We start from the raw sequence: 13,997 nt of genomic DNA on the forward strand, positions 1-13,997 counted from the left end.
TATCAAGAAAATATACCCTGCAGTGGACTGATAGCTGAAAACCAAGTGATCAACTGCGCACTGTTTCATGCCAAATCAAAGGACAGCATCACTAAACCTCCCAAACCATGCCCTCGGAGATTGTTTCAGTCCATAAATCGCTTTCCGAAGACGACAAACAAAAGAACCCATCTTCCCCTGAGCAACATACCCAGGAGGTTGCTCCATACACACCTCCTCAATCAGATCGCCATGAAGGAAAGCATTCTTCACATCTAATTGGTACAATGGCCAACCACGATTAACGGCAATCGAGATGAGAACACGTACAGAAGGTATTTCGGCCACAGGGGAGAATGTCTCCAGATAGTTGACCCCAAATGTCTGAGTATATCCTTTGGCCACGAGGTGGGCCTTGAGATGTTTGATTGTGCCATCCGGAAGGTATTTAATAGCAAAGACCCACCTACAGAAGGTAGAGGTACAAGATCCCATGTTTTATTAAACCAAGTGCAGCTATTTCGGCATCCATAGCAGCTCGCCAACCAGGATGAGCAAGAGCATCTGAAACTGTTTTAGGCACAAAAACAGAAGAAACACTAGAATCATATGAACGAAATGAAGGCAAAAGATGCTCATAAGAAACAAGCTGTGCGATGGGATGTGCAGTCGTATGAGATCAAGTGCGTGAAGCAATGGGAGAATCAGATGCAAGAGGATTACCTGATGGAGAAGTATCCGACTGAGGACAAGGATCAGCTGGTGGAGACAATGGCGGTCCTGTAGGAAAGACAGTTGATCAGGGCCCTCGAGTGTATAATATAGGTGCAGCTTTAGAAGCGGCCTCTGTAGACTCCAAATCAGGCGCAACAAAAGGAGTCACTATAGCGGGTTCAACAGGAATAGACGACAGCGGAAGCAACAAAGATGGTACCTCAACAGGACTCGGAGGTGGAGCAAGAAAATATGAAGTATCCTCAAAGAATGTCATATCGGCAGAAACAAATGTTTTCTGCAGGTGAGAACTATAACACTTGTATCCTTTTTTAGTACGAGAGTAACCCAAAAAGATACATTTTTCCGCTCAAGGGTCCAGTTTGTCACGACCAAGGCTTATGTTGTGGACAAAACAAGTGCACCCAAACACACGAGAAGTCAAGGGAAATGGATCACCTGAAGGAAGCAAAACATAAAACGGAGTACTACCAGATAAACTAGAAGGTAGACGATTCGCTAGAAAGCAATCTGTAAGAGCTGCATCGCCCCAAAAATATTTAGGAACTCTCATCTGGAGCATAAGCATACGAATCATATCTAATAAGTACTGTAACTTCCTCTCGGCAACACCATTCTGCTGCAATGTGTCACACAGGAAGATTGACGCGTAATTCCTCGTGAAGCAAGAAAGTCAATAAAACCATTAGAGCTTGAAAAGTATTCTTTTGCATTGTCAATACGCAATCAAGAAATGAAAGACTTAAATTGATTTTCTACCTCAAAGTAAAATAACTTAAATGCATTGACTACTTCAGATCTATCTTTCAACAAAAATAACCATGTTGCACGAGAATAATCATCAACAAAGACAATAAAGTACTGAAAACCAGATAAAGAAAGAGTTCGGATCGGGCCCCAAACATCTGAATGAACAAGTTCAAATGGGCGCGACGACCTACAACTACCACGCGAAGGGAAGGACACTCGATGGTGTTTTCCCACCTCACACGACAACGACTCAACAGAACTAGTAAGAAAAGGAGATTTCTGAAGCTTCTCTGCAAGAGGGTGACCCAATCGGCAATGCCACTGATAAGCATCAACAGATGTTCGAAGAGCAACACCAGCTGTGGTCGAATCAAGATAATACAAGCCACCAACCTCACGGCTCAATCCAATCCTCGTCCCAGTCTTCATATCCTGAAATATACAATAAGATGGAAAGAAAGAAACAGAACAATTTAGATATTTAGTTAATTGACGTACAGATAGCAAATTGACAGGAAATGAAGGAACATGCAGAACTGAAGATTAATGAATATCATTAGAGATGGACACCATACCAACCCCAGAGACAGGGGACTTGGTTCTATCTACTAATGTAACAGTAGGAGGGAGCCTAGAGATATCTAACTGGAAAGATGAAAGAATATGAGAATTACCAGTCATGTGGTGAGATGCCCCTGAATAATAAGCCATGATCCAGGGGTAGAACCAGAAAGAAAACAGGACGAGCTTCCTGGTTGAGCAAATGTGGCCATAGGCTGCTTGCCTTTATCACGAATGCGTAGAAGTTCCTCATAGTCAGCACGACTAACCACCATGGAGTCACTGGAAGGTGATCCTGTAGGAGCAGGGTGGGGAGGGTGGGTATCATCAGAAGCAGCTACCAAAGCAATAGAATTACAGCGGCGAAGGAGCTCTGGATGTAGATCATAACAATAATCAATACTGTGGCCATCCATACGACAATGGGTACAATACGAGACCCACAACCACGACCTCCCCCTGAATCACGACCACGACCACGGCCAGCACCATCATAGCCACGGCCACGACTACCACCATTACGACCACGGCCAAACCTACCAAGACCACGGCCAAACCTACGAAAACCACGTCCTCGATCACCACCAGTATAAGTAGCAAGTGCAAACCCATCAATATGTGGAGTACTGGCTGGAGTAGCCCTCATACGATGTACACGAGAGAACGTGTCAGCAAGAGACGGAAGAGAGCCAGAGCCGACGATCTGTTGGCGTAGTTGAAGATAGTCGGGGCCCAGAGAGTCAAGATAGCGAACAATACGTAAATTCTCCTGACGCTTGGCAAGAACAACAGGATCTACTGTGAATGGCATGAGCAGGTCAAGCTGCTGACAAAGAGCCACATAAGAACTGTAATGATCTGCAGTGGTCATCTCCCCACGATTGAAAGCAAGCCAGTCAGAGAAAAGACCGCACATCCGTGTAACGTTATCGGCGCCAGAGTACAAAGTTGCTGCATGGTCCCAAACCTCCTTAGAGGAACCAAGATACATCATATTAGCAGCCACCTGGGGTTCCATAACACTCAACAGAAAAGAACGAATCACAACATCCTCATGTTCCCATCTCGCATACGAGGGGTCTGTGGTGGCTGGGGAGGCACTCTCAATAAAATGAACTTTACCTCGACCAAGGAGATATGTACGAACTACCCTCCGCCAAGGAGGATGATTTTGCCCATCAAGCTTTATGGAGGTCATCTGAAGAGGAGCCTCTACAGGAGTATAAGGAGCACTAGATGAATGGGATGAAGGGGGAAGACTAGCCCCATCAACCGTGGACTTTGATGAGGAATCTTCTGAAGCCATAATAACCATCAACTACAACAATCTGCAATCGTAATAATAATGGCGAGAACAACCAACAACAAATACCACCAACAAGAGAACGACTGGTAAAGAATCTGATAACCACCAACAACCAATCACCAAATCACGACCAACAATGCACCGAAAGCACACATAGAGAGCACCAAGTCTCGATGGACATATTCAAACAACTAAGAGGCTACATAATCGAACATATGGCCACCACAGATGAACATCAATAAACAACCAACAATAATCATCCACTACCAATAAAGACACCAACAGTAATCACTCACAACCAACAACACAATCACCACCACTTCCAAATCTAACGACACTCAACATACAATCAAATCCTCTAACAAATCACGTTTGAAGGCCCCAAGACGAGGTTCCGAGACAAAAAAGAAGCAAGAATACCCCAAAAAAACATAGAAGAAAGAGAGGAGAGACACCAACAAACTTCCCGGAACCAACGATGGAATAAAATATAAAGAGTAAACAAGTTTAAACCATGAAAAAAAAAAGGAATTTATGGACTGATTTGAGGAGTTAGGGTTAGGGTTGGGTGGAGGAAAGGGGTGCGAGTGGTTAGGGTTAAGTTTAGGGTGATAGGTATCATGGCTATGTTTAGGATATGCAAAAGAAAGATTTTTTTTTTTTTCAGGATATGCGCACAAAAGTTTTGGGTTTTGGGTATACGATATCAAGAAATTGGATATTGGGTTATGTGCATCATGTAAAAGGGCTTTGGGAATTGATTTAGTTATATTGGGAATTGATTTGGGTCACTTCCAGTCGTGGTGGTTATGGTTGGATTAGAATTTGGCTTTTGGTAATTGATTTAGGTATATTAGGAATTGATTTGGGTCACTTCTAGTGGTGGTGGCTATGGTTGGGTTTGGGTTTGGGTTTTGGGAATTGATTTGGGTATATTAGGAATTGATTTGGGTCACTTCTAGTGGTGGTGGCTATGGCTGGGTTTGGGTTTGGGTTTTGGGAATTGATTTGGGTATATTAGGAATTGATTTGGGTCACTTCTAGTGGTGGTGGCTATGGTTTGGTTTGGGTTTTTGATGTTAGGGTTTTGGGAATTGAGGAGAGGGGATAAGGGTGGAGTGTTAGGGATTTTTTTTTTCTTTTTTAGGATCAGGGTTTAGATCTTACCTTGAAGCTCTGATACCATGTTAAATTACATGGTGTAAGAGTGTGTGTGTGTGTGAGAGAGAGAGAGAGATACACAAGTAGGGAGAAAGAGATACACGAGAAAAAGAGAAAGAGAGAGTCGTAAGAATGAGAGAGTTACTCTCCCCTCCCACGAAAAAGTGTTTTTATTATATTTAATAAAATGAATGACTGAAATACCCTTAATGAAGGGTATATACGTCTAACAAAATATTTGATATTTTTTAAGATACAAAACCCCGAACTCTCACACAAAAATCAAACCAGAAATCTCAGACTTTGTGACAAGATATAAAACCGAGAAATATGATTTTGGTCAAGATAAACAACCAAAAGAGTTTGTTAATTTTACCAATAAAACCGCCCAAATCTCAGCCAAAAAAAAACCGACAAATCACATAACTTTGTCAATATAAACAACCTAGAAATTCAAAGTAGATAGAGAAGTGAGTAAGAAAGAGAAGAACAACTCGAGGGCTTCGAGAGCGAGATTTAATTCAACAGGGGTTGTGAATCGCAGAAAAAACCTTCTAAAGTTAGGTTATTTTTCCCAGATCGGTGATTTCAGAATTTTAGAGCTCTCCAAATAAAGGTACACACCACTAACACCAGACTCTTTAAATTCACAAAGATCCTGCAAAACCCTTTCCACTTAACCCCTCCAAACGCTGAGAAGGATGTCTATGGGGTCATGCTGAAGATCAAAGAGGAGATCAGGTGGTTGCTAGCTGTTGAATTCATTCAGCCAATCAGATGCACCGACTGGCTACGAAACGTGGTCCTGGTGATCAAGAAAAATGAGAAGATGAGGGTCTACAGACTTTAGAACCTTCAACTTGTCTACCCCGAAAGACCGGTACGCCATGTCCATGGTCTATTTACCAGTTGACAACGCGGCTAAGCATAGAATATTCTCCTTCATGGACAGTGATCCAGCTAAAACCAAATATTCATATTTGGAGAAGGCATCCATAAGATAGCTTTCAGATGTCCTCGTGAGATAGGGACATTTTGCTAGAAGGTCACGCCATTTGGCCTAAAGAACAATGAAAGAACTTAACAACAGGCAATGAATGTGATATTCCACTACATGATTAGAAGATTCGTGAAAATAAACATCAATGAAAATGTTCTAAAATCAGAACACACGACCAATCATGTCAAAGAGCTGAGACAAGCATCTGTGCACATGAAGGAGCAGAAAGTGGAGATAATTCCTCTGAAGTGTGTCATTAATGTGGTAGCTGTGAATTTCCTGGGTTTCCTATCCACTAGAGGGACACAGAAAATGACTGAAGTAAAGATCGCGCTATCATCGAGGCTCGCCCTCCTACCAACACGGAGTTACAGAGGTTCATGGCGTTGCTGGATTTCATATGGTGGTTCTTCCCTAACCTAGCTGGGAAGGTTAGCAAGTTTTTAAGACTCTAAAAGCTTTGGTTATCAGAAGGGTTCATTGGGACGAAAGCATCAGGAGGTGTTCAAAGCAGGGAAGAAATACATGGCCACATTGCCGGTATTGATCCCCACATACAGGTGCATTTTAACCGATCCACAGCCAGATCATTCAAATTGGTGACCGGATATTTACAGGCCCTCGGATCAACCATCGGATGAGCTGAATCGACGATCAAGGAAAGACCATAGTAGAAGAGTACTATCTGATGGCCTAGGAATCCCAGATTACCAGGAGAAGGAAGTGATTACAATCAATGGCCCTCGTTTATTACAAAGTTTCACAAGAGTCCTAGTTTTAGTTTGCTTTTAATTAGAATTTCTTTTTATTTTGAGTTGGTTGTCCAAGAGGGAGAGAATTTTAAGGAGCTAGAGAAATTTTCTCCAAGTATTGAATGTGTGGAAGTTGGAGAAATTTTAAGAGTCAATGAGTTCGTCCTTGGTTTTAGAAGTTGACGTGCACGTTAAAGAAGTTTTTGGGATGATACTTTCGAGGATTTTATAAGTTAGTGGACTTTTGTTACTCGTTTTAGTCGAAATAGGTGGTTGAGTTTGGGCAGAAATCAGACACACCAAAACTCTCTAAATATATGCTTTTGTAATGAGAAATCCAAGATTGATTTATGGAATAAAATTTTGTGTTTTGAGTCGAGATGACTAAATTATATCTCTTTTCTTAGAGCAAAGTGGAAACTTGAAACCTAGTACGATTCTAAGGGTTTCTTCGAAGGATCCCAGTCTACTTAGCCAAAGCTTGAAGAAAATCTGTCATGCCTTATTCGACAAACCTATGTTTCCTAAATAGAGAGATTTACAAAAGGAAACAATCTCTCCTAAATAGAGAGAGTTACAAAAAAGGAAACAACTAATATAGAAGTCCCAGAAGCAATAAACTCTAAAAAGAAACCAACCAAACTAAGGAACTACACATTAAATGAAATAAAAACAAACTAGGAAGGTGCATATTAAGCAGATCCTCTAGACCTTCTAGCCGGTCCAACATGTCCAAGTAGGCGCTGATAAACCAGACCGTAACATTTGTCTAGGTTTGGATCCTTAGGGTCATGGCTGCTACCAAAACCAGTTTGCAGTTAGTTTCATTCTTTCCCATCTCCTCATCTCTTGTCTAGTGAAGGTTTACCACCCTTTCCACCCTCTACAAGCAGTCCTTTTCCTGCTTCATTTTGCATGACATCATCAAGAAAGCAATCGCCACGCTCAGTAGTTAGTTGCTATAGACTGTCAGTTCTGATCGTGGATACAGGATCAGACATCATTGTTCGTGCTTCTTCTTGCTTGTTCCATGAAAGGAAACAACAATTTTTGTCTATAAAATTCAGACGGTGTGGAATTTCCACCACCCAAAGCAGCCGCATATTGCAGCCCACTTTCATGCCAAATCTTTTCCTGAACTTTATCTTCTACCTCCCGCAGACTAGTTTTCTGGTTTCACCGCAGCCCCTTGTTCCTAAAACTAACTGGTCCTAGCTTTCCCGAAGCCACCTAAAATTCACCCGAAAACTACCACCCGAAACCCATCACAAAATTTGTTTTGCCTTTCCCTACATAATAGCCACACAAAACCACCCATTATTTAGCCAATCTTTATCCCTCTCCTTTTCCTATTATTTAGGCGTAAAACCCTCTATTTTAAGCGCCCCTCTCTTCATATTGTAATTCCTATAACTTAGTCACAAGGCCCCACTTTTCCTTCAAATTTAGGCACCACAATCACCACTTTCCTCTTTAACAAAAGTCCTTTAACACCAATCTTTTAGCCACCCCTTCCCTCCCTTTGATTGCCCATCCTTTTACATCATAGCTACCCTTTTTGCACAATTTCCACTCCCCTTTCCCTTCCCTTTGCCACAATTTCCACATCCCTTTTCCACATCAACACCATATTACACCGCCAATGTTACAAAATGAGGATGCGGGTCAAAATGCAGTCGAAGAAATCCTAGTCGATTCAACACGACATGATCGAGTACTCGGTTGACGCGGTTGAGTACTCGGTTGACGCGGCTTAGTACTCGGGAGAGTCAAAGGAATATTTAATGACTATGTAGGGAAAAAAGCAGAACAGGACAGCAAAACGCAGAACCCATGCACATTTCCAATATTCTAGCCGCCACTTTATCCCATAAACGAGCCCCTTAAACCCAAAACTAAACCAAACCATATTCCCATCTTTCATGCCCATATTACCCTTTTACCTTACTATAATTAACCCACCACCTTTGATCTCACCTCTCATTCACCACATTCTACAGTGCAAAATATCAAGTTGATAACAAAGCTTCGACGACTCTTATCCTGCATTATTTTAATATCAAAACCTAGTTCCAGGAGATTCCATCTCTCATGTCATTCTAGACGAAGCAATATGACAAGTAGAGCTAGAAGGTATCGATTCTCCAAACCTATGTACTACAAAAGGATGCCCTACTTCTATAGCAATGAACAAGAAGAGTGAGGTGATTGAATGAACACCATACGAGTCCTATTCTGTAGACAAAGATCTGAATCATAAGAAGATGATCAAGTATGATCAAGTGTGTAAAAAATTATAAGAGGGCAAGCCCAATATTGGTGGGTATCGCTAGAAGAGGATCAACCCGCAATGGCGGGAGCCTCGTGCACTGGGCGCCTTTGTTTATCGCTAGAAGAGGATCAACACTTCTTTGGAGAACTGCCTTTCAGACGTTGGGAGAAATCCGTGATATGTTCTCAAAAAGATTAGAGCTGAAAACTTTTAAAAGGCCCCTAAAGCTCAAGGCTAGACGACTACATGAGGAGAACACCTGATAAACCAAAGCTCGGGCCATCTCTGCAAAAGGATGCTACTCCTTTGCGGATCTTGGCCCCAGGCGCCAGACATACTTCCATGTACCTCCACAAAAAGCTCCGAAAGAGGAACAAAGTATTGAACCACCCTTAGAACCTCTAAGGTTCCAGATCTAACTCAATTGTTAGAGGGGATAGTTCAGTACCAACGATAACAAGAGGAGATCATTCGAAAGCTGGATATGATGAACCACCGTGTTGAGGAACTTTGCCTGAGCCGAGCATAAATTCTGGTCGTCCCTAAAGAGAAAGATTCATTGGATACGCTAGGAGAAGAAATCCTTAAGTATTTCCTAGAGGAAGAGGAATAAGAGTCACAGGAGAACCTCCCCTCTACTTGCATAGAAACACAACATCCACCACTATCACAAAGGGGCATAGATGTTGTCGATGAGGAGCAAATTGAAAGCGAGGAAATATATGCAGAAGATGAGGCCGCAGATGATGAAGTTGCAGCAGAGGATACCTGTGAGATAATACCGATTACGCCACGGTTTTATCTCATCCCTTGGACGAACAAAGATTGCCCCACCTCAATGATTGCCTTGTTAATGAGAGGAGGTAAAGTGAAAGATTCACCAGGTGAGAAGTCCCATCGTATTCGAGGAGTCAAGGATTTGCTCGGAATTCTGAATCAAAGGTGCAGATCTAAATATGGTGTGGAAAAACCCAGACCGATACGAATGGAAGATGCCTCTAGAACTTGTTTTTCTTGGCCTATACATGATTGGGCAAAATAAGCAAACTTCACTCAAGACTAAGGGCAATAACTGACTAATAAGGATGTGTAGGCCTAACTACGTTTAGGGGGCCCATCACGTAAGGGGGGCCCTATGCCACCCTTAATAGTATAATACAAGTGTTTCCATAGCACACGAACTAGCTAAAGCATAGATGTCGTCAACAAGGTGTTAGAGTGTATGCCCTAAAACCCAGTTGTATTGAATCAATTATTATTAATGAAAATATCTCATTTCATGACATTTATTGGGTATTATACATGAGCGTGTGAAGTGCTTTACACACATGCCCATGAATTCACAGATCCTAAGGGGCAAGGAGATATGACCTTCCGGTCTTTGCAGACCTAGAAGTTCCTGGTTGTGGTTGAGATTGGGCATCCTGTATTTGCACACAACGAGCATCAGACCCGCCTCCACACACGCATTGGGGTGGCTTATCTCAGCCATTGGGGTAGTGGACTCTAAGTAGGTAGGAATGGGTGCGCTGAATGGTTCACGCACTAAACGGGATCATTTTACACAATTGCCTCTGGACAAAGATATGGATAAGGTTATTCTATCATCAGGACCCTTTATATATCCTTTGACTTGAGGGATTGTTTTGGTCTGTAGGTCTACCTTGTGGCTTTGATGTCCAGGATTACTTACGAGTAGTGAAGGGTCATCAAGTAACCCATGGGATCAATAGTGATACCCAACAAGGAATCCTCAACCTCAGATATAGAGGAAAGTAATTTACAGTGTTGATCTGTGGGTTTGTGATTGTTGCAGTTGATTGTTTCACAAAGTGGGTAGAAGTTGTTCATATAAAAAAAGGTTGAACATCCCGACATCATCAACTTCATCAAGGAGCACATCGTGCACCAATTTGGACTGCAAGAGACCATAACTACAAACATAGGTATTGTATTCACGGGGGCAAGTGAGGGCAATTGCTGAGGAATAAGGTATCAGAATTGTCAACTCAACTTTTTATTATGGGCAAGCCCAGTCTACTAACAAGACGTTAAAAAACTTCTTGCGAAAGATGATTGATGAGTGGATGAGAAAATGGAATAATAAGTTGTCAGAAGTGCTATGGCATAGAAGACATCTTACAAGACTAGCATCGGTACTACCCCATATGCCTTAAACAGTCGGCCACAATGCCTTCCTCCCATTGGAAGTGACGGTGACATCCCTTAGGACAAATCTCAAGACAAGCTGACACTGCGAATGGATGATAGTCCAACTCCATTTCAAAAAAAAAAGATAGTCCAACTGGAGGGAATATACGAAGAAAGTGCGAAGGAATTCAACACCCTGCAAATATCTAGAAACAGGAATTACAACTATGGGCTCCTGCCCGGGCATGCTCTCATGAATCGTGGTTTATGCGCATTTTTTGTTTTAATTTGTGATTTTTCTCTTTTAGAGGCAATTATTCCATCGACCTGGATGAACCACCTTTTCCCTCCATAAAAATCAAGGCAAAAACCTGGGTTTTATGGAGATTGACTAGAGTCGCCACGTACGAGAGGGCCTACGACCCAAGAGTGATCCTAAAGTTATGATATGTGTCTCCATTGATTGGGTTTGTTGCCTAGTTACGAGAACGGAAGGTGTTAGGCACCGTCCCTGGCCGGTAAAGACATGTCTCCGTACTTGAGCCTTATTTATGTTTAAATATTACTCGAATTTGTTTTAACTAATTTTTCATCTACGAACCCGAGACAGCAACGAACAAGATCATAAGCTTCATAAGTTGCGACTCTTGTGAATGGCCACCTAAGAGTTGTGGTCACAGGCATTCTGACAATTTATTCTTGATTTTCATATCTTCTTCATTTCTCATCAATTAAGGCTACGTAAGGGAAAAGAGAAAGGGACTTAATTAATTATTTATGAATGGAATCAATGAACTTGGATCATGGGTCTCAGATTTCCCCAAAAAATTTAATGAAAGATAAGAAAGTATAAAGAAATTTAAATCATAAACAAATGAAAGCAAATCGAGCATCCTAAACTAGCATGATTCGCACACTACCAGTTTTATTGTTTGCAACAAAACCTTAAACCTCATAGTTTCCCCTCACCTAGGCATTGTTAAACCTACTTTGCACTACAAGAATTTAAACCTAACTATAAGTTGAAAAGAAGGGGAAGGATATACCTGATCCTTTGAACGTGGGGAAATAATCTCATTCTTCTCCGTCTTCTCACCTTGCCATAGCTCATGGGGTTTAAGAATAACAAGGGGTCAAAGGGTAGTGATGGTTTTATAGTGCAGATGAAGGATGGGTTTGAGGTGAGCTAATGCGAGTTAAAAGCCTAAAATTAGCGAGTTTAGTGGTGTAAGATGGCGAGGGTCGTTCCATTTGTAGAGCGTGGGGCTCAACTTGGGTCGGGTTTTACCCGACCCAATAATAACATGGGCCGGGTTTAGAAATCATTGGTCTTGGTAGGGTTGGGTTTTAAATTGGAAAATCCGACTCAATCTTGGGTAGGGCCAGGTTTAAAGAAAAAAAAACCGAAAGCTGAAACCCAAACCCAATCCGACTCATATGGGTGTACAACGACTTTCTTAAATATCTCTTGAATAACATAGGAAATTATTTTCCAATAAATTGATACAATTGTTTTCATTGAGGTGATCATGTCTGTTATGTGAAAATAGTGTCCTCCATAAATTTATACAGTTGATGACATAAATTTAGAGATTTTTGGTGTAAAGATTTTTTTCCCTACATTCTTTAAAATTAGTCGCTATCTTACGCTAAAAAATGAAAACCTGATCCAACCCGAGAAACTATCTTGCGTAGGGTAAGGTTTTTGAATCTCGGGTTTTCCTGTAAAAAATTAGACCGACCAAACCAAAGATAATTCTCGAGTGGCGTAGGATTTTGGAAGACCCGATCCGCCCTACCCGAGTTGCACCCTTAGTAGAGGGGCATTAGCTTTTAAAGTTTTGGGTAAACTAGGAAATAGGAAATCAATGACTAGAATTCAGGATCGGGTTCTTGGTGTTTGGTCTAAAATGCCACCGGCATGGCCTGTCAGCGCACTGTGTGTGGGGTGTGTGTGATGATGGGCAAGCGATGCCAACCTCCAAAGAGGCAAGTGCCCGGCCTTTTTAGTCAAAGATGTGATGTGTGAGTGAGTGTATGTGTGTATATGCGTTTGTGTGGCATGCCAGCCTTTCGTCGGAAACTCAATTCAAGGGGGTCAAAGAACGAAATGTTTCTGTCCCCTGGGATTGGATTTCAGACGACCAGGAAGAAGAGGGAACAACACTTATTCCTCGGGTTCCTCTTCCTTTACATAGATGGAAAGGACTTTTTAAGCGTGAAGCGCGATGTTAAAGAAAAAGAACGAAAGAGCCAAATAGGTGCCCACACGTGCAGGGTGTGGAAGACACCTAGGGTCGACGGACCATCCAACTTAGACTGACAAAACAAGCACAAACCAGGCGCCATTGCGAGTGATAAAACGAACTAAAGAGATAGACTCACCTGAGAAGATGAATTCATTGCTTCCCTAAGCTACAACTACTTAAAGTAATGGATACAAGTGCTAGAAAAGTAAAATAAATATGTTTGGATTTGGTTATGAGACCTCTTCGTTGGAGACATACGCCTCCTTATATAGTTTTATTCAGGTAATCGCTCCTCATTACCCCATGTTCTTCTAGGAGGGAAACTTTTTGGCAACTACGCATGATGGGCTACCTTATTCTCATGCCCTCCATAGTTCAGGTGGTTACTATCCACCTTCTCACGATTAGCAACAACCGTGTCACATCTTTCAATCGTCCCAAACAATACACCTCTGAAACATTAATTTGGGATGTTTGTAGCATGATCAATACCTTAGTTGTTGATCCGATTAATTCTTTTCCACTACCAATCGGATGATCGTGATATCCAGTTAAGTTCCCGGTAGAGGAATGTTTTGGGTTTTTTATGCTAAAACGATTTGATCTATGCATGATATTTTCCAAAACATTTTATAATATATTTAAAATGGTTTTTAACATATTTTTTTTTATCAATATCAATAACTTGGAATAATAATTAAGAGGACATATATGGTGGCCGACCGTGAGATTATAAAGGGCAGAGAGAGAAAACCATCTCTCCCTTGGATTTTAATCCAAGAGAAAGCCCTTTTGTTGACTTTTCCTTGGTTCAAAAACCAAGGAAGCAAGTTTTGTCTTTACCCGCCCTTTATAATCTCACGGTCGGGCATTATATAATTTCTCATTAATTAAAATTAACTATTTTCTAAGATTCTGAAACCCGGCCCTACCTCAGATAGTTTCTCGGGTTGGGTCGGGTTTTCCCACAGTCGCCTCCAACCTCATGCAAGGCTGCCTCTCTTTTGTTCCAAATTGTCCTAATTTTTCCGAAACCCGCTTTAAACCTGATTTGAACATGATGATAAGATTACCCAAAATA

General features: G+C 41.6%; 1 protein-coding gene across 1 annotated transcript; it reads right to left on the bottom strand.

The window, feature by feature from the left end:
• Positions 1 to 778: 778 nt before the first annotated feature.
• On the bottom strand, positions 779 to 3,331 carry LOC143858224 (uncharacterized). The gene is made up of 6 exons (XM_077368882.1): positions 2,461 to 3,331; positions 2,249 to 2,398; positions 2,044 to 2,159; positions 1,699 to 1,896; positions 1,153 to 1,333; positions 779 to 1,020 (listed from the first exon to the last, which is right to left on the bottom strand). Exons 1-6 carry the CDS (start codon positions 3,329 to 3,331, stop codon positions 779 to 781), a joined length of 1,758 nt encoding a protein of 585 aa, XP_077224997.1.
• Positions 3,332 to 13,997: the final 10,666 nt, after the last annotated feature.

Source organism: Tasmannia lanceolata, unplaced genomic scaffold (genome assembly GCF_043159265.1).
Source record: "Tasmannia lanceolata isolate RefF3 unplaced genomic scaffold, GAP_Taslan_0.1 ptg000025l, whole genome shotgun sequence".
Classification (NCBI taxonomy): Eukaryota; Viridiplantae; Streptophyta; class Magnoliopsida; order Canellales; family Winteraceae; genus Tasmannia; species Tasmannia lanceolata.